This window comes from Lolium rigidum, chromosome 5 (genome assembly GCF_022539505.1).
Source record: "Lolium rigidum isolate FL_2022 chromosome 5, APGP_CSIRO_Lrig_0.1, whole genome shotgun sequence".
Taxonomy (NCBI): Eukaryota; Viridiplantae; Streptophyta; class Magnoliopsida; order Poales; family Poaceae; genus Lolium; species Lolium rigidum.
Window position 1 is genome coordinate 188845911 of NC_061512.1, and position 26583 is coordinate 188872493.

General features: G+C 45.5%; 2 protein-coding genes and 1 long non-coding RNA gene across 3 annotated transcripts; 1 reads left to right on the forward strand and 2 right to left on the reverse strand.

The window, feature by feature from the left end:
* On the forward strand, positions 1–26583 carry LOC124656863 (40S ribosomal protein S20-like). Its single transcript, XM_047195528.1, has 3 exons — positions 1–136; positions 26348–26461; positions 26555–26583. Exons 1-3 carry the CDS (start codon positions 10–12, stop codon positions 26581–26583), a joined length of 270 nt encoding a protein of 89 aa, XP_047051484.1. The 5' UTR covers positions 1–9.
* On the reverse strand, positions 7123–7699 carry LOC124651891 (probable carbohydrate esterase At4g34215). Its single transcript, XM_047190909.1, has 2 exons — positions 7622–7699; positions 7123–7483 (listed from the first exon to the last, which is right to left on the reverse strand). The coding sequence occupies exons 1-2, from the start codon at positions 7682–7684 to the stop codon at positions 7289–7291; spliced, it is 258 nt and encodes an 85-aa protein (XP_047046865.1). The 5' UTR covers positions 7685–7699; the 3' UTR covers positions 7123–7288.
* Positions 8271–13423, reverse strand: LOC124651894. Its single transcript, XR_006987525.1, has 7 exons — positions 13014–13423; positions 12396–12525; positions 11771–12031; positions 11081–11592; positions 10360–10485; positions 9168–9244; positions 8271–8599 (listed from the first exon to the last, which is right to left on the reverse strand). It is a non-coding gene; the product is annotated as an uncharacterized LOC124651894 (long non-coding RNA).

The window sequence follows — 26583 nt, forward strand, 5'->3', positions numbered from 1 at the left end:
CATCCAGCCATGGCGACCGAGCTGGCGTACGCCCCGCCGATGAAGGCCGGCAAGGAGGGGTTCCAGGGGACGCAGGAGGCGCAGCACAGGATCCGCATCACCCTCTCCTCCAAGAGCGTCAAGAACCTCGAGAAGGGTAGGCATCTTCGCCCGCTCCCCGTCATGTTCTCGCTTCGGTGCTTCTCCGTGTGACTCTGATATCATGTTCGTTCTGTGTCGCGACAGTTTGCTCCGATCTTGTCAAGGGAGCCAAGGACAAGAGCCTCAGGGTCAAGGGCCCCGTCAGGATGCCCACCAAGGTGCTCAACATCACCACCAGGAAGTCCCCCTGCGGAGAAGGTGATGACGCCTCTACTTCCCTCGTGGCTCGCGCTGTTTCATTTCCATTTAGTCTGCTAGCGTGTACAAATTGCTGGTTGCATAGTTGTTCGATTAGTCATCCTGATGATAAACCTGATATCCTGAATTGACGACAAGAGGGGATTTCAAATGCCAGTCCATTTGAAATTCTAGTTCAGCAACGGTGAGATACACGAATATGGAAAAAAGATTGATGCAATCTTGCAAACAATTGGTCAGACTTAATAAGTGGGAGAGTCAGATATGGGGCATAACCTAATGCATGCTTGACAAAGAGACTGCACCTGCTGCTCCAGCAAATTCTGTTCAACCTCACAAACGTGTAATGGTGATCTGTAAATTTGCAGTCATACATAGCTTTTAATTAGTTGAATCTGTTGCAAAACGATAGTAGACGTACAATTCCTTGAACTTACCAGACTTGGCACAACAGCCAAAGATCAAAATACCACATAACAAAGCAGATGGGAAAATGAGAGACGGACCTCAGCCATCTAATTCTCCCAAGTCTTATCTTTGAACAGCCAATGCTCTAGATTACTGCCTTTCGAGTGCTGCATGCTTATGACTCATCCTGCGTGTCTTCAACAGACAAATAGTCAGCTGATCAGTTGATCTGGAAGTGGAGTCCTAGCGGTGTTTAATCCGCACGCTCCTGCTACCTCGCCTCCTTCATTGCAACGCCGAGGCCTGCAACACAACCCTCGCTGCGTCCTGTGTGACCAGGAGCCGGAGACAATGCATCATCTGCTCATCACCTTCCCCTTCTGGAGGCAAGTTTGGCACGAGATACTGTCCTGGCTACGACTGAAGCACAGGCCACCTGAGGACGACTCATCGCTCAATGACTGGTGGTTAACTGCCAATCAGGCCACGCCGAAGGTCATGTGCAAAGGTCTTGCCTCTGCAACCCTGCTGACTGCCAACATTGTAATGCCTGCATCTTCAAAAACGAGCAACCGTCTGTTACCAGGCTCCTAGAAAGGATTAGGCTAGAGGCGGCACTCTGGGCGAAAACCGGAGCTGCTGGTCTAAGAGTAATAATCCCAACAACCTGGGACGTCCACTAAATCTCTGTAACGAATGATGTAATCACCTCCTAGGAGGTTTGTACCCTTCTTCTTTTCAATGAAAAGAAACACAAAGTCTTTGCGTTTTCTCGAAAAAAAAGGCGAAAGCTACGCACTATAGTACTGTACAGTGAGCTTTTTGTTAGTATCTTATTTCCAGATAACATCTGTGCATGTACACATCATGCTAGAAACCTGATTGTGTCTGCTGATTCCAACAATATCCGTTGCCCTTTTCGTCTTCTAGTACTCATCTTCATTATTTGTCCCTTCCAATTCATGTCTTCCTTTGATTCAAGTAACCTTGCTCGCCGCCGGTCCGTGGAATCCTCCGCCTCCGCCGGCCGCTCCGGTGGCGGGAGGCTGGGGATTCCACGGATCTAGGCTTGTACATAGCGTAGGGGTAGGTATGGTACCGGCCGGCGGCGTCTCGGAGGCGGGGAGGCTGTCGGTTTGGAGTTTGGTGTCGGCTCGTTCCCCTTCCGGCGATGGCGCTCCACGGAGCCTCTTCGTCAAGTGGCCGACTTCCTCGAGCCCGCAGGTCTATGGATCTGGCGTGCTTGCTGTGCCCCGTCCGGGATCGACTAGGCGGCGGTCCCGGTGTGTGAAGAAGAAGATGAAGGTGATTTCTGGATACTCTGCGTCGTCGGCGACGTCTTCAGCGGTAGGATCTTCGGATCCGGCATTCGGCGACTTCCCGCTGGCCAAGGGGCTGGTTCCTATCCAAGGCGTGTTGAGGAGCAGCGGCAGCGGCGCGTCACCGTCGGCTTCTGTGCGTCGGCGCCGTCGGGACCTAGAAGAAGGGCTTCGTTGTATTTTTTCGTTCTTTCTGGGTCTTTCTGTAAGAACAGAGTATTAATATCACTTTCCTTCTCCTCAAAAAAAAAAAAAAGTAATGGAAAGTACTTGCATGCCCAAGCCTGTATAACTCTGCATCCTTCAGAAACAACACAAAATCAAAATTAACCTTACTGCTTCATAGCACCAACACACACATTGATAGACTACAGCCCAATATTTACTATACATGAACTCTAGAATACTACGCCTTTCATCCTTAAATTGGAGTCTGTCTTGGAATGCGCTCAATGAAACTTATTGAATGTTGACCACCAATATACTCGGACTCACTGTCATGAGCCGCATGAAAGAAGAATTAGCTGATCTGTCATTAGCCATATCTCTCAGCATTAACTGCCAAGATTCTACATCGAGACCATGTCAAAGTATAATATGACACTGTCAAAGTATAATATGACACTTGTCTTGGAAAGATGACATTTAGTTACCAGGCTTAAGAAAATTGCAACTGATCCGAGTTGCACATTTTTTGAACTGCAGTTGCACTTTTCTGAGGTGACTGAGACTTAAGAAAATTTCGGTCGACTGAGACATAGGCACACCCTTTTTTCAATTTATGTTAGATAATGGAAATATTATGTTGATGTGCTTGGAACCGAAGATATGCCAGCAATAATTGAGGAAACTCACAAGATTGAAACTTCAGAACTCAGCAAAAGTGGGAATCTAGTTGGATACGAAACTGAAGATCAGAAAGATGACCTAAAAATTTCAGAAATGCAGGCTTCACAGGAAGATGTGACAGAAGATCAGCCTTGTAAGCTTTGTGTTGCCTGCCACATCCTTGGTGGTGCAGTTGTGTTGATATATGTATGTGGTGACAACAAGGATTGAAAATGGAACGGAAACAGCCGGAAACATGGTCTCGCCTCTTTCCTTTTTTGCTTCTTGATCTCTCCAACAATGCGATGTGATGATGGCATGTCAACAACCACTCCCATAAGCACTCTCCTTTGGAACACGTGCTAAGGTTGTCCTGACACCGTCGCGATTCCTCCAACCGTCTACTTATTTTACCTGCTCCTTGCTGAAATCCCCGCGAGTGTACTGCAGTAAAAAATGTCCTGACAGTCTTTGAGCAAACCATCAATGGTCCTTTAAACATTGTTGGTACCTATATTTATTACTCTCTCCGTTTCATAATGAATGTCTTAGATTTATCTAAATATGTTTAGATACATTTAAATACGAGTACTAGATTATAGTAAATCTAGAACATCTTTTATGGGAGGTAATAAGTATATTTTACAAGCGTAGCAATTAGCGAGAGGGCAGAGAGAGCACATAGCACTAGTTTGCATCGTGGCATTGACAGTCCGGGTGGTGGGCGTGGCGTTTGTACGGCACATCTCACCTACGATACTGCTACATTTCTCCAGCGTGACATACATTCCTCATCGACCAAAGAATAGGTTGTCGTTTGTTTGGCTGCCAGTGGCCTGGCATACATTCCTTAACTCCAATTGATCCTGATCCGGCGACCCCATAAGATTCATTCATTCATTTGCCACTAAACTTGGTGGCAATCAATCACCAAACTTTTCCGCGGACCAATATGATGTAACACACTAACAAGTAACAATGCAGGTATATACGGCAGCAGTGTCTAGTGCAATAATCAGGCACGCACCTGTAGTTTTTCATGGAAGCAATCCTTTTTCCCGCTTTTCTGGGACGAAATTCGGTAGTTTCGTTCTCTTGCTTGCATGAAATTTTTGCACCACATGAGTTTTAGAACAGCCTAAAAATTGGTTCTAGAGGAATCTTTGATTTGACAGTTTTTTTTATGGACAAGCCCTAGCGAGCGCAACGTGCCCGCTGGTTTGCACACGTCGGCAAACGCAGAAGACGAGACATCTCCCTTAACTCCTCACTCCACTCCCATGACCGTCAACCCCGCTGTCTCACCCCACATGGCAGACGCTCCTCCTCCACCTCCGTCGCATCACGACCTTTTCCTCCGCCAGATGTCGACCCAGGAAGCTTGGGCGGCGCGGCAACTGGACAAGCTCGCGACCACCGAGACCAACCTCTCTGCGACCCTAAAGTGTGAGAGTTTGTTCAAGACCGCACGACACGAGGGTGGCGGCCACATCGGCGGCATCGGGGAAGGGAGGTGGGCTTCTATACAATAGTTAGCTCTTGCATGTGCTCCTATGCACTTTGTGAGAGTGAAAGGTGGGTCATATATTAGTAAAGTGCTTCATTCTTATAGCCAACTATTGTACATGTTAGCTATATATTAACTATAAATGACATAGCATCTTGTTATAGCCGGCTATACTATTGGGTGTTAGACAGTGCTTACTTACTGGGCACCTCTAGGAATCGGATGCCGATTTGTTGCTTCTGATCGGACCAGTAAATGACCGTAGGATTGGAAGGAGCCGAACCACACGATCTTAACAAGGCAAACAGGGGCTGGTCGTCAATTTCCATTAATTGAGGACTGATCGCATGCTTCCTACACATATCCTGTAACTGACGTCCGTTAATGTAGCCAACAACTCCGGTGTGCAGCCTCGGCTGGTGTACGTGATTTTAGGAACAAATTTGAATGCTTACATCTAAACGGCTTCCGTGATGCACGTCCGTACTATCCAAATTTATCTCTTGTTAATTGGAGATAATTTTGGAAAATTACATGTTATTTGCAACTAATAAAATGCAATAACTAACCATGTTTCTTTAGTCACAATTATTTTTGTGCCGATGAAATATATTTTTTTCTACACTGGAAGCACCGTTTCATGGAGAAATGCTCTTACTATTTCTTTTGAATATAATCATGGCAGATCCAACTATTTCTTTTGGTAATGAATTATTTTTACTGTCATGATTAGGCATGATTCAAAGAATTTGGGATGTTGCTTCAAAAGAATTGGCGATGATGCTTCAAAAAAATAACTATTTGCTTCCATCGAATGGAAAATTTTGCTCCACGGATAAGACATTTTAGTCTAAAATCACATTTTTACAAGATAGGAATGGAAAATGTGTACAATAATTTTGCTATTTTTTATTGGATGCTTCCCAATTACGTACAGATGGTATGCATGCCGTTCGAGTCGACGAAGCACAATTTCTAGAAGATCTATGACAACTATTTTCATTCATTATGCTACTTCTTTCCTACTTGTTTCCTTCTGATGGTCATTGTGCTTCATTCAGATGGTGGTTATGCTTCCTTCATGGCTTCATACCCATCGGTTGATTTGGCCCGCTTTGTTTCGATGGTCATTGTGCTTCATTCATATGGTGTTAGTGCTTCCTTTGTACGCCACCGGTCAATCCTGGCATTCTACTTTCCAATGTCACTATGCTTCATTCAGTTTGTGGTAGTGCTTCATTTAGATGGTGGTCATGCTTCACAAGTTTGCTTCTAGAACAATGAAACGATTACATTTTGTATACTTCTTACAGTTTATGCTTCATGTGGATAACCAAATTGGGCCTCCTTCATGTAGCAAAAGGGTGGACTAAAAAAAAGAAGAAATTTGAATAGCACGTTATTTGGCATTCACATTACAGTTTGCATACTTCTTACACAACATGCATATGCCATCCACAATGAAAAGAGAATTCTCAGATGTGATAACAGGCACCATTTGGAAAACAAAAATGAGAAATATAAAAACCACGTGGAAATGTTTAAAACTCCGTTACAAACGGAGGAAGCTCGCTGCAGTGCATCTTACTTAGGAAGAATATGAAGGAGATATAGGAATCATGAATACAAACTTAAGAAACATGACTGTATTGCCAATCAGGTAAGCACATATTGCATATATATATGAAGCAACATGCCTCTATGGCAATTAAACATTGCTATCAGCGCATTTGGGAAACCTAATGGAAGCATAGAGATTTATAAATGAAAATCACCATGTCGCTGCTACAAAGATGTAGGTAATGGTAATGTTTAAAATTTGATCGAAAACTTGAAGCGAGTATACTGACTGAGGAAGCCAGTGTAGGAGATACAAGAACAATGGATATATTTTTCCCACAAAAAAAACATATATAGATATATTCAGAAGCATAGCTGTATTTGCCAATCAAGTAAGCACATGTTGCATATATACACATATTAGGCACCGGGTCTCTGTAGCAATCTAATACTGCTATCACAGTACTTGGGAGTCCAGGCGGAAGCTTATAAACGAAAAATATACATGGTGCCGCTGCAAAGATGTAGGTGACCAAAATCTAGGGCGAATTGGATCTGACTGGTGCCCAAATGTGCTCGTGCGCGAAGTGGGCATCCACAACCATGTGCCCCTTGGAGCCTGGTGATAGCCTTGATAGGTATTCGCGCCGGCCACCACAGTAGAGAAGGGCCGGTAGGCGCACCGACGGAGGAAGCAATGAGCGACGGGCGACTTTTTCCGATGCGCCGTCGAACCAGATGAAGGCGGAGGTGTCGGCCTGGATGAGAGGATGCGGCGCGGTGAGGAGAGATGAAGCGAGCTGAGCAGGGCCGTCGTCTCGCTGGCGGCCGGCGGGTATCGATTTGGGGAAGGCATTTTCGGAGGTGACGCGGAAGATCAATAACTAACCATAAATATGGAGATTTTAGGTTGGCAAATTGCATGGTTAACGGGAGGAAAAAAAGATACGAAACAGCCGTACGATGAAGCTCAGACGGAAGGCGCCGAATCGGTCCGATATTTGTTTCCCATCGGACTCCTAGGTATAGTGTTTACCTTACTAAATATGCGATTATGAGTCTAAGTGGAATACTTATGTGTGCTACGTATGCGTGTGGCCAATCATCCGAAAGTCCCCCCTACAGCCAAGTTCATCGACTAATGCGAGCAACAAAAGCATGGGCCGAAGCTGCATCAGAATATTTTTAGCAACCAAAGGAAATGCAAAAAACTTGTCCAAGTTTCGGGTTTCACTCATGCAGCATCTGCCGAGCCAAATCTAAAAACACGCAAAAATCCATACGAGCTAGTACCAATCATCAATCAAGCAATCACGCCGGAAGTGAACTAGTGGAGCGTGGCGAGGTAGGCGTCGGCGAGCATGGCGCCGAGGCGGACCTCCGCCTGGGTGGTGAGATGCGTGTTGTCGTTGGCGACGGCGAGCCCCTTGGCGTCGACGTACCTCAGGTTGGGCGCCCTCACCGCCGTCTGCGCCTTGCGCACCAGATCCACGAACCTGCCCTGCCCCGTCGCGAGCCCAACCTAACCAATCCACAAGAAAGATCGTGCATGTTGGTACAGAGCTCAGGAATCTAGCTAGGAATTGATGGTGACAACCAGTGGAGCATGCATTGAGCAGCAGAGATGAATGGAGCTGGAGGAGCATCGATCGATGGGAACCTGGATGAAGAGGAGGTTGGGCATGCCGAGGTCCTGCCGGACGTCGCGGACCATGGCCTCCATGCGGCCCGCGTACGCCAGCGCGTCCTCGCGCCGGATGGTGTCCGTCTCGCCCTGGAACCACAGGATGGCGGCAATGAGTACCAGTCAACGCGCGGTCCTTGTGGGTGGGTCCTTTACTATGAGCACACTGCAATTTATTTGAACTATAAACTGTTCCCTGGATCGCGTCCGGCTGAGCACAGCGGCCGATCGACCGCAGCGTCCCCGTCTCGAGACGTGAGGGATCGACTTGCCTGACTGTCTGCGCCTATTTTCGTTCGCTCCTCTTCGATGCGTTCCCTGGTTTTTTTAATTCCTTCATTCAAGCCACGCCATGCCAGGCTGGCTCCAGCTAGCCAAAACAAACCGATCGATCACTCCTTTTTTTCAGTCGATCAGGACTGTCATCCTCTTTTTCTTCGCCAATAACTTTTGGATTTGACGCGCGACCTCATAACCGCCCAACCCCACCGTGGAGAGAAAATAGCCGCGGACGGTGGTGGCCCCTGCGCGCGTGGATGGATCGAAGTAAACAACCACCTATTGCTTCGTTCCTTGGTCCAAGTCACCAAACGACGTGTCAAGAAAAGGAAAAAGTTTGCCAAAATAACGAGAATCCATCAACTTTTTAGCGTCTTAGCCATGCATCACCAAAAATCCTCTCCACCACCTCAAATATATACAAATAATACGCATCTTCGTCCACGTCCGGTGGCGCCCCGCTTCATCTCGCGTACGTCGACATCCTCTTTGCTGCGGAGCCCGAGCTAGTCGTCGTCCTGCCTGCAGCGCGCCGCCACGCCCCAGCTAGTCGTCGCGTCGTCCGAGCTCGCCGCCGTCCTCCCTGCAGCCGCACCCCAGGTGCAAGTGGAGCTCCTGCGGCGCCTCCTCCCGTGCATCAGCTGACAACCAAAATTCAGCTCATCTGACTGTTACCTGAAGAAGATCGACAGCTACATTCAGTTATCCATTCTGACCATGTTATTCAGCAAAGTAAATCTTGTTTGAATCTTAAACAACACAACATTAATGGCACTAACACTTTTCTTGTTCCAAGGCTAAAAGGTATATTCTTTCTACGGTTTCAAACAACCAAATCAATGGAAGCTGCTTCCAGGTTCAAAAAACAACCAAGTCAATGGAAGCAGTCTCATATCTCAGATTCTAGACTAACCGGATGCAGCTACACTTGTTTACAACAAAAAAATGAGTTGGGCAATCTCATCTCATCTATTGGTACAGCAACACCAACAGAGTAGGTACAGCCATGGGTGCAGATAGCTAGCTACAGATGATATACATATATGCCCCGGCCAAGACAAAACATAATGGACAGACCCCAACCAAAATGCTCCTGGATACTATCACAACTTATGCTATCCAACGTTACGAAACTACCAATACTAAACCTAAACCAGCATCCCCGTCATCTCCTCGGTGGCCGGATCACACTTTAGCCATCGCTCTACATCCCACTGTATATCACACAAGGGATACTACTCACCTGAACCACCCACAAGTAGAGCAAACAAGCCCACCACCACTACCTCCTCTGGCCACCTCCAGCTCCGCTTCTCAGTCCTGCAAATAGAATTTGCACACTTAATTAGTGCACATGTTCACCAGGCATGCCAATGAAATAGGCAGAACAGCAGCTAGCTAGCGGCTAAAATCTGATGTCGAAAATTCTGGTAACATATATAAAATCGCCGTTGATGGTAACTGTCAACTTGGCCAAATAAATTAAAGTATACAATCTGTAGCGGCAGCTGGCAGCAGCAAACCTGAAACTATACCTTCATCACCAGCAGCAGCCAAATACTATCAATTCACAGCCACTAAGAGTTAAACTTACTAAATCACTCCATGATCTTTGCCCTTTTATGGACATCCAGACCACAATTTCAAATGACAGTAAAAGTTCATACAGCATGCCTCTAGAGGCATTCAACACATACACTTCAATTTGACTAGCATGTTAAACGTTGAAAACATCAACTACACCCGCAACCCCACACTCCAGTACTAGTGAAAGCACCAAAATATTATAAAAAAGTCCAACGGCTCAGTGGCCCTACGTACACAGGGCACTGACTCGATGGCTAAAACAGCTATTATTGGAAATCAAGTTCATGATCAACTATACATACTCGTACTCATGCAATTGCTAAAATATGAGCAAGCATTAAGTTCTTAAGCCCATGTACATTAAAGAAAGAGGAAAAATGCTACATGATCACAAACAACACAACATCCTAGAGATCATAAACCGACCTCCGGTTTCAGACTTATCGGTGGTGAACACGAGCAGCAAGGGCACCACACAAGAACCAACCAACCAACCGGATGATCCCTACTTCCTTCTCAAAGTAGAGGTCCTACTAGTAGATCTGCCACAAGTTGGTCCATTGACCCAAATAGAAAATTAACAGTATTTTCACTTATGATTTATAACAAGAATACTACATTGATATCCATGCTATCATCAGAATCAAACCACGGAAAAGCAACGGAGCTATCCTTCCTAAACAAAATGATCAAGATTACACAGCACCAATCCATAACAACTGTAAGAGCAAAAAGAGGCTACTATAAAGCTCCAGATCAGCTGCACTTCACTCAGTCTCAACGTTACCACGACTTCTAAACATCATTATTGCAGTTTTTGGTTTAAAAGGGGAACACCAGGAACTCACCCAAAACTTCGTTCACTACCTTAGGCAGAATCCTTTGCACAAGGTGGAGATGATCAGCCTCCTCTTCTGGTTCCATCAGTTGGAGATGCAGGTGCTGATCTTTGTCATTCAAAACGCCACGTCTACCTGTTTGCATCCAAGGCAACCATGTAAGATATGTGTGTGGACAACTAGCGGCAAAAAAGCATACGTACATTTTAGTCGCATATCTCAAAATTATAAACTAACGGATGCATGTAGACTCCATTAAAGAAACGAGTTGGGGGATCTCATCTATCATGGGAACTAACACCATTAGAGTAGGTACATGCAGGTAGCAAGTTCATTCTGTGCACATAGCTAGCTAAAGATGATATAGACATGCCCAGGTGAAGACAAAATATAATTGATCAAAATTAAATGGAGACCAAATGCTCCTGGATATTCTAGGGCCTCAGTTTATCTCTAACTCATGCTATTCAGGGCCTCAATATTGCTATGTTGCAACATTGCACAGCATGGCAACTTGGTCAAAAGACAAAAAAAAAACACACACACACACATGCAGCTATGAACACGTCAACCAAAGAATTGGTTAGAAAAACGCTTCGCGTCAGGACCACGTCCTGGTTACACAACTACCAAAACTGAACCTAGACGAGGATCATCATCTCCTCGATGGCCGGATCACACTTTAGCCATGGCTCTATATGCCATTGTATATCACAGCAGGGATACTCACCTAAACCACCGAGAAGTAGAGGAAGAAGGCCACCACCGCTACCTCCTCTGACCACCTCCAGCTCCGCTTCTCAGTCCTGCAAATAGAATCTGTCACTTAGTTAGCGCCAGCAATTACATGTTCACAGGCATGCCAATGAAATATCAAGAAATAGTCAGAGCAGCAGAGCTAGCGGTGAAAATGGTGATGTTGAAATATTCTGGGAAGGCGAGTAAGTTGCAGTTGATGGCAACTGCCAACTTGGCCAATAAATTGTAGTGGCACACTGCAAAGTAATTTAAAATATAGTAGAAGTCAACTTTATTCGGCGGCTATTTTTATTTTTTAACCACCCAGAACTACATGAGCAGCTGCCAGCTGGTAAGAAATAAAAGAAGAGAATTTTATGGGGAGAAGGTAATACACAACCTGGAGGAGGGAGGCATTTTCTTGGCGGAGCAATGAGTCCTTGAGGCGGGTGGCTCCAGAGAGCAGTTGAGATACAAATCCATGGCCATGGCCATGATCTCTACCTGTATATGGCCAGCATCCCCAACAGAAAAGGACTAATAATTCAGATCAAACAAATAGGCTAACAGAAGAAGAAAAAAGAAAGGACCACGCAAACATTCTCACTTGCTTAATCTTCCCTAGCTTACCCCTCTCATTTGGCAAGACCACAATGCACACAGAACACCATATGCAAATTACCTTGAACCTGAACTTGATGGTGATGCCGGCGAGCGTGTCCACCCTGGGGACCTCGTGCTCGAGGTCGTCCACAGCCAAGAAGCAGGACAGCGGCGTCCTCTCCGGTTTCAGACTCGTCGGTGCTGAACACAGGCAGCGAGGGCGCCACACAAGAACCAACCAACAGGCGAGCCCTACTTCCTTCTCGAAGTAGAGGTCCTACTAGTAGCATCATGACAACGGTAGTAGCCAGATCTGCTACATGTTGCTTCATTCATTCACCTACATCAATAATATAGCAAATATGAGTGCTTGGTAGAAAAGTGAAATAGACAGCATACATAAAAGTCTGTTACGCTCAAATCTGAATATGTGTGATGGACATCCCTCATATGTTGCACTCTGAAGATTGACACATAATACACACTAGGAGAAGACTGGCCATGCTAGATTTTAAGACAAAGACTAGTTCAATGGCGAATCAAATTAAAGTGAGCCAGAAGCATCACAAACTGTCCGTAAACTCGTGTATATATGCACACATCAGGTTTCTACTCCAGAATTAATGCAAGTGAAGCTAACAAAATCAAGATGGCCTGTCCATTCATCACAACGGACACACACATGCTGATTGCACAAGTATTACCTTCCTTGAAGATGTAGACATCCAGCATGGCGAAAGTCGGTCAGTGAGCACGCACTACTGCTCCAGTGTGCGCAAGCCGGCCAGAAGCAGCCAATGTTGTATGATGGAGACCAAGTGACTTCAAGACCACCTAATCAGTAAAATACGTGAGAATGGACACAGCTTATTCAAGATCAACAATTATAGAAATTCCTAATAAATCGTGACCATTTCGGGAACTGCCATGCATCCATAGGTTAGCAGATTGGGACTGAATCTAACCACATTGAAGCAGTAAAACAAGAAAGCATATATAGGAGTTAAACAGGGGCTACTTCTGCTGCTGCCCACGATGAACAACTGGACAAGATTAAAAACGTCCATGTCCTCCCTCAAACGGGATCTTGATTCCTCACTGGATACAACTATTGGTGCACCTAGTGCCAACTACTAATCCAAGATACAGGTGTACAGGTATAAATTGAAATCGATCCAGCAGAGCAAACTTGATGAAACAATTTGCATCAAATTTGTTGCACATGGATGAACGCACGGTTTCTCAAGTGCTAGCACATCCAACATAATACAAAGATTCAATTTTTTGCAAGAGTAGAGGGAGGATGAGGAGAGGGGCCTCACCGGCAGCAGCTAGTCGTGCAGGTGCTCGGGGACGTGCTCGTCGGCAGCACCACCACGGGCAGGAGAGCACCACCATCAGTTCGGGGAGGCAGGGGCTGCAGAACGAGGCGCCGGCGAGCTCGCGTCATCGAGGAAGAGTTGCAGAGGGGCAAGGCCCTACAGGTCGTGGGCGCGTTCAATCCGGCGCTCACGGCCGCGCCCATGGCGTGGGAAGACGCTGGCGAGGCAGGGGTGCCGGAGCTCGCTCGCGGCCTTGGAGACGCGCTTGTCCGGCGGAAGAGCAGCGGCTCCCACGGCCGGCAAATCGACGGCGAGGCCCCCCGTCGTGCTCGATGCCGCTATGGTTTGCGCGGCGTCGTGATTGGGGGCGTTGGAGGGCTGCATGGTTGGGGCGGGAGCGAGCGAGGAGCCCGCGCCGGAGCTTGGCCGGCGATCGCGGGGGCATGGTGGGTGGCCGGGGTGAGAGAAGGGGGAATGGAGGTGAGTTGAGGATTTCTTTTTCTTTTTCTTTCTCTTTCTCTTTTTCTTTTTGACGCATGCGTTGGGTTGGGTGTGACCCCTAAAATTCGTCCACGATTAATTGCATATATATAGTATATATATACAGTCCATAACTACAAACCCACGAAAATTGTGCCGCCACCCACAATCACAGGCAACCAAACCCCTCGTTTAGAGCGCGTCTCATAAACGAAAATTGATGATCCAAGTATTGGAGAGAACGATGCGTCCATGTATTGTATGCTCATGGCTGTCCATGCGTGTGTCTTCCAACATTCTTTGCATTTTTTTGATACCACCTTTTCCTTGCGGGTAGAGTTTTCACATAAAATCTCATATAAATCGCAGTTTAAGGGTGGTGTTCGTGGTTGAATGGTCAAAGAGCGGTGTTAGTGCTTAGGCGAGAGGATGTCGAACCGATCTCATAGGGATCCCTTCCTTCTCACCGCCACCGGCGACAGCGATGATGTCACCACCGAGAGAGTTCTTTTTGTTTTCACATAGAAACTCCTAACCTTAACCCTAACCCCTAACCACCATTTTTCTGCACCACTCTTTCGTGATCTTATTCCTCTAGAAGTTTCTCCCTTACCGACACTAACACTAAAAAAGAGAAGATTCACATGAAATCTCTATTTTTGAAAGGAAAGCTAGGGGTCGACGTCGCAGGCTCAACAAAACAAGGTTTAGCCTGAAACTGGGTGATGAAAGGTCGAGAACTATACATCTCTTGCATGTGATCCTAATATGGGAATATAAGTGTGGTAGGAAGTGCGAAAACCAATATAAAACTCTGAAGTGCCACCTCCCTCGTACACATGACTGCTCGGGATGAATATTTCACATTTATTGTGTTGAACTCCCACTTCCAAGCCACCAACCCAACTCCTGTAATAATTTGTCCTTCTATATTTATTATGTTCTTATGACCTACACTAACACACACAAAAATATAGTAGTCACATGGAATCACCACTTTTGAAGGAAAGCTAGCGGTAGATGCCGTCACACACATGAAAAGGGTTTCACCTAATTAAACCGCGAGAGGAAGGGTCGGAAACTAATCCCCTCTTGAATGAGGTCCTATATGGGTATATAGGTGTGTTGTGAAGAGTAAAATCCAATACAAAACTCTTTAATGCATGACACTTCCTTCGCAAACATGAAAACCTAGGAGGAAAATTTCAGAATTCTCCAACTATGAGACCACCGACCCAACTCTTGTAAGAACTTGACCTCTTTTGGAGGTGTTTTATGTTCATATGACCTAAAATAACACAAACTAAGAGAAGAGTCACATGGAATCACCATTTTGGAAGGAAAAGACGGGGATAGACGTCTTGTGGGGCTCACGGAACAAAGTTTCACCTGAAACCATGATAGGAAGGATCAGACCCCCCCCCCCCCCACTCGTGCATGGAACCTCCTTTGCAAACATTACTACCTCAGAGGAAGATTAATACTCACGGTGAAAACTTCCACTTCGAGGTCACAAACCTAAATTCTTGTAAGCACTTGGCCTACTTTGGGGGATTCATCTTCTAGGACCTACACTAAACAAAACAAAGAGAATAGTCACAAGGAATCACCCCACTTGGAAGGAAATTTGGTGGTAGATTTTGTGGGGCCCATGAAACAAGGTTTCGCCTAGAACCATGAGAGGAAATGTCCGAAACCACCCCCTCTTCCATGGGTTCCTAATATGGGCATATTAAGTGCGACAATGAGTTCAAAAAGAATCTACATCGATGTATTGACATCTCATTCGCAAATATGACTATCTAAAGGAGGAAATCAAACTCATAGTGTAAAACTCCCATTTTTGAGGACACCGACCAAACTCCTGTAAGAACTTGGCATTTTTTGGCAGTTTTGATGTTCCTATTATCTACACTAATAAAAAAAGATTCACATGGAAATGCCCACTTCAGAAGCAAAGGTAGGGGTAGACATTGTGGGGGCCATGAAATAGAGTTTCTACGGAAACTCGGAGAGGAAGGGTAGGAAACAACCCATGTTGCGTAGGGATCTAATATAGGTATATAAGTGCGTTGTGAAGATAAAAAAACCGATAAAAACATCTCTGAAGCGGAACCTCCTTAGCAAACAATACTACCCCCGAGGAATATTTCACACTTGTAGTGCAAAACTAACTCCCACTTCGAGGCCACTGGCTCAACTCTTGTAAGCACATGGCCTCCTTTTGAGTATTTCATGTTCTTAGGACGTATACTAACACAAAAAAGGGTAGAGTCAAATGGAATCACCACTTTAATTTGGAAGGAAAGTTAGGTCGGTGACCCCGATGCGAGAGTTTCACACTCTAAGTCCTAAACCTCTTGAGGGATAGTTATGTTTTGAAACAAGTTCCACTTCACATAAGTGTATTAGCTATTCCACTTTACACATATATCTCATGCGAAAGTGGCGACCTACGCGACTTTAATCCTTGGTGGTGTTAGGATATGTCATATGGTCGTGAGCAACCCCATAAAGATCCCTATTTCTTGTACGTGTTGGGACCGTGGTCTTGGTATTTCAAGTGTCGCACTAAAATTTCACTAGTGAGTCTATACGACAATTCAGGGTGCAAACGTTAGCAGGACGACCGCGGCACCGCGAATTTGGGCCCGTTTTACTGCTTCTGCGGGCTCCACGAAAACTGAAGAAGAAGAAAAAACGGCCTATGCGGGTCGGCCACGCAGCTGCCGCAGTAGGTCCGCATACCACAGAACTAGGGGTTTCGCTTGCCTACCAGCGACCAAATCCTCCTCCTTCGGCTCTGCACCATAGTGCCGCCATGGCCGTTGGAGCCAGGCTTGGGATCTGAAGCCATCACCGCTCTACGCGAGAGAAGAAAACAAAAGCGGCAATTTTAGATTCGATTGAAGGAGAAAATTAGAGGCGATCCAAAACAAGAGCCCCGATTCCGGTGCATGCGCTGATGCGTCAATCCCTCGATCCCCTGCATGTGCGCGTGCGGCGAGACGAGCGACGCATGCGGCTCTAGGCGGCGGCGCAAAAGCGCTACCGCCTTACGCGGCCCTACGCGGTAAACCGCAACGCGTCGCGGTCACGTGCAGCGCAAACGCGGCCTCTGCGTTGCGTCCCGCCTGCAGCGTGATCGACAATCCCACCCTTGTGTTTACTAGTGAGTAATAATAGTAATTCACATGATCTATCTCCTTTCACATGATCTATCTCCTTTCCATTTATAATGGTAGCGACGTGTTGACCACCGACACCAAAGTTATCATCGGGGTGTGGGAGTGTGCCCATGCACACCCCGTTCGCCCCATCCCCTTGACGTCTCAAGGCGCCATCGGTGGGGTGGAAAGCTAGACGATGCACACCCTAGTGGCTACTCTATCCAACATGGAGTTGTCATCAATAGGCGTTAGGTAATAAAAAATCTACCGTCATTGGTGGCACATGGGTCACGACATAACAAGGGCGAATTACTTCCCTTTGTATACTACCAATGTAAATTAAGCACAACCCGTCACAGCTAAGGCTTGGTTCAATATTGGATCACCGTCATTGGTGGCGGTGGCGATGCATGCAGAGGCGGAGCTAGGGCTGGTGCTACCAGTGCCGTAGCACCAGACTAGCAGCTGCAATTTAACAAGCATTCATAAAATTTCAATGCTATAATATGGAAATACTAGGTACTGAACCAGCCATGAGCTGTTTGCAGCTCCGCCCCTGGATGCATGTGCACCTATAATGTCATGTGTGTAAGAGTAGGCGATTTGATTACAAAGACATCATCTCTACAAGTATTTTACTTCTTCTGTTTTTTCATAAATCATTCCACTACTTTTTAAATATGTAAATGTTAGCTTGCGACGTGCTCCGATGCTTAGCCATTCATATGTAGGACTAGATTCGGCAATAAAGATAGGTTGATAAAATACAGTTTAATGGACTTTTTTTTTTCATATTCATGAAATTAGTGTCTAATGGCCGCGAGTCTATATGAAATTAGAGCCTAACGTGCAACATTTGCCCATGCATAGATTGATGTATTATTATAGTCTAATGGCCGTCCCATGGAGCAAAGACTTTAGCTGAGCATGATCAATGAGTGATCGAGTAGTACCGCCGATCATCGTATACACGAATGCATGACGTAGTTCAAATTCTGGAGCATGTGACTTGTAGCTGCATGCTGGATTAATTGTTTACATGCGGAGTGATTTAATAATACGGCGGGAAACGAGTTGATTTATTAGGCACGCGGGAGAAACAATTTTAAGCCAAACACCGCGCATAGTTTCGAGGAAATTATGGACGCAATAATTCGCTGGCGAATTCTATGGGGCGGACTCGCGTATAGTTTCGAGGAAATTAGAATAGATCACTGCTGCAGGTACAAATATCACCATGTCTAGTGCTGCACTTCAGCTCGCCCGCGACACCCATTGCGCTGCCACTGTCACAGCCCGATTCCGGCAGTCTCCGGCGAGGCCTCGCGCAGCCAGCCTCCGTCCCAACACCAGCTCGTAATCCTATACCGAATCCGCGGCGTTGAGCCGTCAATCTGCCGCACGCGTGACGAACCCTAGACGAGCGAGCAAGATCCCGTATCACCGCCGCCGCTGCGTGGTTCCATCCCATCTCCTGGCCGGCCACCCACGGGAGCAAGGTCGCCGCGGCACTTGATTGGCGGCGGGGAGGCTCGGACTAAGAGATGGTGGTCGTCTGCAAGAAGCTGCTGCGACCACCACCCTGACGGCTGCTACCACCGACGACGTCCCCGAGACTTCCTGCCGCCGGCCACCTCCCCGGCATGCGGTTGCCGGTCACCTCCCCAGCGGTCCGCTGCCCAGTGAGCACCATCGCCCCTCCTGCATCTAATTCAATTTTTCAAACAAAAAGTCTATATTTTTGTTGTGAAAGAGAATGAAACCGTGTGCACCGTGTGCACAGTGAACTGATTCATTTCTGCATCTAGTGTGTGAAAGAGAATGAATAGTGAACTGATTCGCTTCGTCATTCTTTGTTTTCAAAATCGATTCTGAAATTGTGAAAGAGAATGGATGATGAATTTGCATCTAATTTGGGGATTCTGAAACTTTAAAAAGAGATTTTGAACTCATCATGTGTTTCACTTGCTGCCACTTGGGGATTGTATTCGTATAGTTGTACCTGCAGCAGTGATCTATCCTAAATATGACTTGTATAAGGCTTCAGGTTAGCAGCCTGTGGCACGTCTCAGACTTAAGTTTTATGTAGTTTATGAAAGGGGGATCAGGATCAGGTTGATACCATGCTCTTACTTAGGCACTTGGTCTCCATTGAGTGCATAAGTTTGTTGTTACAACATATATGTATCGGCTATAGCTATTTTACTTTGCTGCTAATTAACGTGCATTACTGTTACTGTATGAAAAAAGGTAAGGTTCAGTAGTTGTTTCCTCACATGATTAATATGTTCTCGCATTTCTGTGTAGGCACGGCTGTGGTTGTGGCTCCTCGGTTCTCCTCACAAGGCCCTGTGAATCCTTCTCCATCTCCTTCCTGTTGGTGGTCACCACCGTTGTCGTGGTTCAGATACAAGTAAATCCAGTTCGTGTACGATGAGTACAACCTGTATATACAACCTGTATATACAATAAAAAAATCCCGCGATGTGCTTGATGGATTCCACAAGAATTATATTATCCCACTGAAAACTTTCCCATCTTGCTTCATGGGCATCATCCATCCACCAAATACATGATTTAAGAAGGTTCACCTTTTTGTGTTTTGTTAGATATAGGCAGCAGCCAAGTGCGGCATCCATTGCTGGCCATTTTCTAGTAATGCTAGGTGCGGTTAGAGTGATCAATCCATAGCATGCAACTTAGACTACCAAACTACTGCATGTGTGTTGCACTGATATATCCAGTAATTTGCACTACTATGCATTATCTAGTCTGCAAGACTAGTTAAATGGCCATTGTTGTGTACTTAGTTTTTTTACTGTCTTATTGTTGGATCCTCGTAGCTGCAGTTTGAGGCGTACTCAATTTAGTACAGTTGTTGTATAGCTTAGTTCAGATTGAGATACTACTACTGCCGACCTCCTATCCTTGTGGCAGCATGTGGTACTCAATTTAGTGGAGGACTACTAGATTTTAGATCCTACTCATCATGTGTTTCTCAGCATGCAATAACTCGCTGTGCATATCAATGTTCTGCAATTCAGAGCTACTGGAGAAGTGTAGTTTATCATATGTTTAATATCAGTTGTTCTGTTGTTTAGCAAATTTAACAAACACTACCGGTTTGCTGTACCTAATTAGTATTTAATACCTGGTTGCCTGTTAGGTTGGTGAGGTTTAATAGTGAGGTGGACAGTGCAATGCTATCTGCCTGACTTCTTTCAAGAGAATGATAGGAGCTACTTTATTAGCTTTAATTTTATCATATTACAAAGTTCCTAGTGATTATTTTTTGGCAACTGGAGGAGTTATGGGTCGGATAAATCGGGGGAGAAGGTGATGGAGCAGTATGATCGCTGGTCCAACTCTTTGTCAAGGTCATTTTCCTGTTTCGATGCCTCTTGTGTGCACCTAGAATTATGGTCTCATGTACATCTCTAGCTGCAACACCGCCAATTTTTGAAATAAATTGACCCATTAACAGTTCTTATCCATTAACTTGCTATATTATCATATGGATTAGTGCTGAAGTGCGGCAAACTAGTACTTGTTATTGGATTAGCACTGCCATATTCTCATATGTGTTGCTGAATTACTCTAAATATTGCCAGCAAACACTATCTAATTACACGCTATCTTCTTGTTAGGTTGCAGGAATTCTGTATTTGGGAAAACTCTCATGTTCAAATTTTCCATTAACAATAGGAACTGGGGCCGAAGTGTCGAAAGTTGACATGTAAATTCTATTGGATTGGTGGCACCAGACCGCGAGCTCACCCTAATGGATTGGTGGCACAACGCGAAGCAAGACACGCCAACGCTGCTTCGCAAAGGCCTAGCATCTGCCACCCTCCCAATCCCCTGGATAACCTGTAAACACGGAAATGATTGCGTCTTCGAAGGAGCCCAACCCTCTATACTGCTGCTGCTGCAAAACATCAAGGACGAGCTTAGGCTTTGGGCTCGGGCAGGGGCCAGGGGTTACGAGTAGTGCTACCATCCAGCTGGGATGTGCACTGATAGCTCCTCTCCATTATCTGTAATCTGCCTCCTAGGAGAATGTAAACAAATTTCTATCTTCTCAATGAAATGAAACGCAACGGTCCTTTGCGTTTTCTTAACAACAAAAAAATCTATTTCAGAGCGTATAGTAGGTTGATCGTGCTGTGTAGGTCTGATATTTTCTCCTTGACACAGGTGGATCTTATTGGTGTAGGTCTGATATTTTCTCCTGTGTAGGTCTATTTGGCTTCGGTCTCGGTTCTTTCGGTTCGGGTGTTCAGTCATAGGTTAATATGCCCACCCATAGAGCCAACACATAGACATATTGCCTCTAAGAAATTTTTGAGATAAAAACCTTACGAACTAGAATTTCTGTTTTGTGGCCACCCCTAGAGCCAACACATAGACATATTCCCTTGAATTTTTGATCAATTCATCTAATGGAAAAGGATGCGGATCTTCATTCTTTTACGAACTAGAATTTCTGTCTTGTGCCCTTTACACTGCTCAAATTATGGCATCTTTGCATTTCGCAGATGGGATAAAGTGACCTCACAGGTTGCAAATGGCATGGCGATGGAAAGCAATGTTGTCAGGAGAGGTGTTGTTGTTTTCCTCTCTGCTTGTCCAGATAGTAATAACTCTATCTCGTTTTCTAATCCGCGTTCGTGTCTTCTTCAATTTTGCCAGGGAAAGTTGGAGAAGTTGGCCAAGGCTGAATCCGAACTCAGCAATCATGTATTTTTTTTGTGTTATGTCGATGGTATCAACAATGGTTTCGGTGAGACCAACACCTAAGTGGTTGATGCTGTGGCGATGACGATGCCAACCTAATCTAGATGGTGTTGGTGTTACGTCGGTGGTATCAATAATGCTATCATCAACAGGTACTACACGTGCTGCTAGTAAACCTCTCTGTTTTGTTTACATGGTGATGTTAAGCTTGCGCTCTCTTCCTGACTAGTACTATTATTATCAGTTCATGTCAGTAGAATTTATGGTGGTGTTAGTAGAATAATGTGAACTCCAGCTGACCATAAATATGTGTTCTTGTCGGATGATAACAAGGAGGTAGCTGGAACCTGCAGAGCCTGATGCATCCATCACTTGGAAGGAAACAAGGAAATATATATGGAGGAGGGTAATAGACTCGGAAGCATGTCAGAAAACTTTCATCATGTGCATTAGCTTTGCCTTGCCGGTTGTTTGTTGTCTGATGGTGCGGTAATTAAGATTGATTGTGTGTCACATGGGTTGTGACTATTGTTTTAGTTGTAGTATATTGTTGGTTGTGCAGGTTTGGATGTCCCCAAAACAGGCAAGGCCATGCCAAAAAATAACACTCCCATGCCCTTTTCTTTCTTTTATTCAAGTTAATAAATGGCACCACTGCACTTCACGCTAAATAGTCTAGGAGGTTTAGCCAAGTTAATCATGGTCCTTATAGCTGCGCACTTCCATCTGAGATCGTAATATTTTTGTTAATTTCCACTTCATCCAACATATAAGCAATACTCCTATATCTGGTGGTCATATAAGATTTTCTATTTATTACTCATTCCCTTGATATCTATATGTATTTGGTACTTTCATGTAGTTCAAGGGCAACCTTATTGTGAGGCATATTTTTCTTTATCGCGAGGTAGTATTATTATTGTGTTTGTTTTTCTTTTTATGTGTGCTTATAATTACCATTTCCTTTTCATGTCATTTATCGGAGCGGTCAGTTTCTACCATCATGTATCTGATGTTAAGAGTCTGGAGTCAGCATCTCCAAGACATGCCTTGAAATAAAATATATTTCTGTAGCTAGGATATGTAGGACATAAGTAAATTATATTATGTACAAGTCGTGTTTTTGACATGATGATCCGTGACACCATCAAGCCATTTTTGTATTGCTATTTTGCAATTCCAGCATCATGTTAGGCTAATTTGGAAATATGATATTTGTTGTGCAGGTTTATCTTTATGACACTTGCCTTAAATATCTTTGTACTTTGGAAATCATCAACCATAGTTTCATTGTCCTTGGTGTTAAACCAACAATCATGTAGGAACTCACTGTTAGAACTTCCAAATCCGCAAACTCTTCGCTCCATTTATCAAACCAATAATCAATAATTCATGTGCGCTTGTTTTTATTGATTTCAAATCCATTTTCAGTGTTGGTTCTCTTTTTACAGGACGTGATGGCGCTCCACCGGACTCACTTGCCGACTGGCCTATGTCGCCGCTTTGGAGTCTAGTGCAACCTGAGAAGCTGTGTTGGCTCTAGTGTTGCCATGCTGGCGGCCTTATGTGTGATTTAAGTTGCTTATAATGCTGAGTGGTGGTTGATGTTTGTTTCATCCATTTTTTTGTGGTGGGAGTGTCTTTGGTTAGACCAGCGATTCTGTTTGAACTGTCACATGAGCTGCGTGATGTGTGCATTATATTGTAACATCCATTTGATATGTGACTGAATGGCCAAATAATAGAGAGATGTCAAGCTGGTTTTTTTGATACTGCTGCTAATTATCCTGTGATTTGTAGTTGATCAAGGCGGTTGTTGCCTTGAGCCATGTTGTGGAGGATCTGCCTTGATCCATGTTGCGGAGGATCTGCTTGCGGTTCTAATGTATATGATAGTTTATGAATCTTGATCTCCATGCACAACAACCTTGGCCAATTCTTAGACATGATCGATGAGTAAAGGTGATGCTGGCCTGGTCGATTCTTGGACGAAGCACGATTTATTCTTGAACATGTATATGATAGTTTCTAAATTTTGACCTCCATGCACAACAACCTTGGACATGATCCATAAGTAAAGCTGATGCTAGCTTGGTCGATTCTTGGAGCAAGCACGTTTTATTCTCGAACGTCTTTTCCATGTCTTGATTATTTATTGATTTTGTGTTTGCCGGCATGTGAGCATGACATTTATGCATCAAGGTTAAACATGTAGGTGTGCATATATTTATTTTCTTTGCAAATTGTTTCTTTTCACCGTGAGGTTGAAAAAGCATGGAAACTATGACGTGGGTACTTCTACTTGCTTGCAGGATATTCTTAAAACCACACAACTACACACGCAGAGAATGTGATCAGAATCGATTAGATCAGTCAATCATGCTCACCTTCACACATGCACACGTTTCAGCTACAAGTGTTGTTAGTTTCGAACATCTAGTTCATTTGTGCACTACATGGTGTTGATGAAGACAATACTAGTGTCAATGGAGGCTGGAGAGTTGATGAAAGACCGTGTTTGCAAGAACCGTCAGCCTCCTCTAGTTGTCGGATAAAGGAGTGCTCGTTTGACTTGTTGGAGGCCGGAGTCGAAGAAGACATTACAAGGGAGGATGTCAATTACTATGGTAATCCCCGTCTTTGTTTTCGCCGGTGCCGCACTTGATGGATGCTGGAGTGGAGTCCATCCTTCACAACGCCTGAGCCATGTTTCCAAGTTTAGCAAGCTCTCGGTGTGTTAGGAGACGAAATGGGAAAAGGGGAGCTCAAAATGTCTAGTTGGCATGAAGAAATTACACTTACATCGGTGCTTCCCCTCGACGTCAATTGGACTGCCATGGCCTTCTTTTATGGATGGATGCCGGCCGACCATGGCCTTCTTTTATGCTTTCGGAATCGCGGTGTGATATACTGATGTTGCAGCCAGGTGAACCAGTCATCGCCAAGAAATTTCTCTGATATATGTTGCTGAGCTTTGTGTTGTTCAAAGAGACGGAAAATAAATAAGAGGTCCGTCCGTTCGTGGGTCTCCATCGATAGAGAGAGAGAGCACAACACATTTACCTGTGCGAGTGTGTTTTACCTAAAACACGCATCTACGCGCGGCCGAAAAAGCAAACATGCACGTGCCTACTCGTTTGTGTGCGCGTGTTACCTACCGGGTATGTCGAGGGTGTCCAAAGTCGAATCGCAACCTTTGTGCGCGAAAAGAAAAGAGAAGGAACAAAGCTAGCAAACGGCGCGAATATCCCAGAGTCGTGATTACTCCAAATTTTAGATGGTGTGCTACTGGAACAAAACAAGTTCACTGATCAAGTCGTCGTTCGGTGTGTCCGGTGTCGTTCGGAGTGGTTCCTACGACTTGACGACTTCAACTCCACTCTAATTGTTAATCTGGATAGGCCACCAAAAAAGTTTCAAGTTTGAACATTGAAAACGATTATCAGTTTTCAATGTTCCCTCCTGCGTGTCCAATACCTCGCCGTTCCTCGGTTTCGGGATCCTCCCTGGTCCTGCTGGCCTCGGTTTGTTGGTCGCGGTAAGATGGCGGTGGTGTCCCTGTGGCCATGGTGGCGCAAGTTGGTGGGCGATGTGTTTGGTGGAGCACGATGGAGCGTCCGGGGCAGGGTTGCGAGGGTCGGGAGAAATCTCTGTCCAGACCGACACCGACGCGGTGACGCCTGCGGGCGCCATCTTCCCTTCCTGAAGGGCGTTGGGTGAAGCCTTCCTCCCTTGTCCCTGCGCGTACCGGGGGAAACCCCAGGCTTAGTCCGGGCAGCAGCGTCGTTGTCGTCGCACCCCTTCTTGGAGGTGGTGCTTGGTACGCGGGGCTTCAGAGTGCTAGGAGCGTGGTGAGAATTCTCCGGAGGGTGCGGCGGCTACTTGGCGTCTTCGTTTTCGCCGATCCGACCTTGTCGACCTTCTTTCTCCTTTCTTTCCTTTGTGTTTTCTTTTGGGCGTGCTTGTGCTGATGCCCCAGCAGTTGTACCGTGTGACAGTTGTATCGTGTGGTTGCTATATTAATATAGCGGTGCGAAAGCCTATTGCGAGAAAAACAATTATCAGTCCATGTTGTGTTTATTTGGTGACACGAAATTAAAACAGGCATGCAGGTTCTGGAGTATCTAATTCTTAGTTAATCCATCTTGGAAAATTAGCATCACCCGTGCGACCCAATCTCGGTAAAACATGCGTCATGCATCATAATTAATTTGCACTACTTACGGGGTTACCAATAGTAACAGTAGAAACTAATTAGATTCATTTGGGGTTACCAACGGTTGAAACTAATCGCTAAATCTTAGAAAACGTAATAATTGAATGGGTCCTGATTTTTAGACGAAACTAAGTGACGGATCGATCCCTTCCATCCCTCTGGCATGCTACAGCTGTGGTATTCGGTATTAAGGCGCTAGCATGCTACAACTGTGGTATTAAAGCTCTGGCATGCATGAGATTAGGAAATCAAGGAGTCTGCATGACATTAGAAATTCAAGTAGTAGTCATCAGCTAGCTATCCACATGTCAGCTATCCGCGCGACAGCTTAATCTCAGGCACCCATCCAGCGCTACGCTAGCTGCTAATAACCACCAAGGAAGCGGGATGACAGAACAAAGTGAAATTTCGTCTTCTTCCCGGCATATCTATGCTCCCTCTCCCAAAATTCAAACATCCAACCTGGGCCTCCTCCAGCCTATAAGTACTAGGAGGGATGGAGCCAACGCGTGCGTCGTGTGTGACGACTTAGACTTTGACTCTTTACTCGTCGAGGAGAGGAGAGGAGAGGAGAGCCACCATGGCTGGAGAAGACGACGAGGTGTGGCATGCAAATGTGTGCGAGCAGTTGAACCGTCCGCCGACAATACGTTCTTGAGTTCTTCTTCTCCAGATCGATGCCACCTACCAGGTAATCATCCCATATCATCTTTGTTCTGTGACGCGACAAGTCTGCGCCGATCTGGTTAAGGGAGCCAAGGACAAGAGCCTCAGGGTCAAGGGCCCCGTCAGGATGCCCACCAAGGTGCTCAACATCACAACCAGGAAGTCCCCCTGCGGAGAAGGTGATGACGCCTCTACTTCTTCTCTCGTGGCTCGCGCTGTTTGATTTCCATTTAGCCTCTAGACATTGCTGGTTGTATAGTTGTTCTTAACAGTCATCCTGATGATAAAAATGATATCGTGA

Excerpts from the sequence above, each read along its gene's own strand:
- LOC124656863 (XM_047195528.1), top strand. The coding sequence starts at position 10 with ATGGCGACCGAGCTGGCGTACGCCCCGCCGATGAAGGCCGGCAAGGAG. Across the intron at positions 137-26,347 it reads CGTCAAGAACCTCGAGAAGG|TCTGCGCCGATCTGGTTAAG; the intron begins GTAGGCATCTTC and ends TGACGCGACAAG. Across the intron at positions 26,462-26,554 it reads GAAGTCCCCCTGCGGAGAAG|TCATCCTGATGATAAAAATG; the intron begins GTGATGACGCCT and ends TGTTCTTAACAG.
- LOC124651891 (XM_047190909.1), bottom strand. The coding sequence starts at position 7,684 with ATGGAGGCCATGGTCCGCGACGTCCGGCAGGACCTCGGCATGCCCAAC. Across the intron at positions 7,484-7,621 it reads CCAACCTCCTCTTCATCCAG|GTTGGGCTCGCGACGGGGCA; the intron begins GTTCCCATCGAT and ends TGGATTGGTTAG.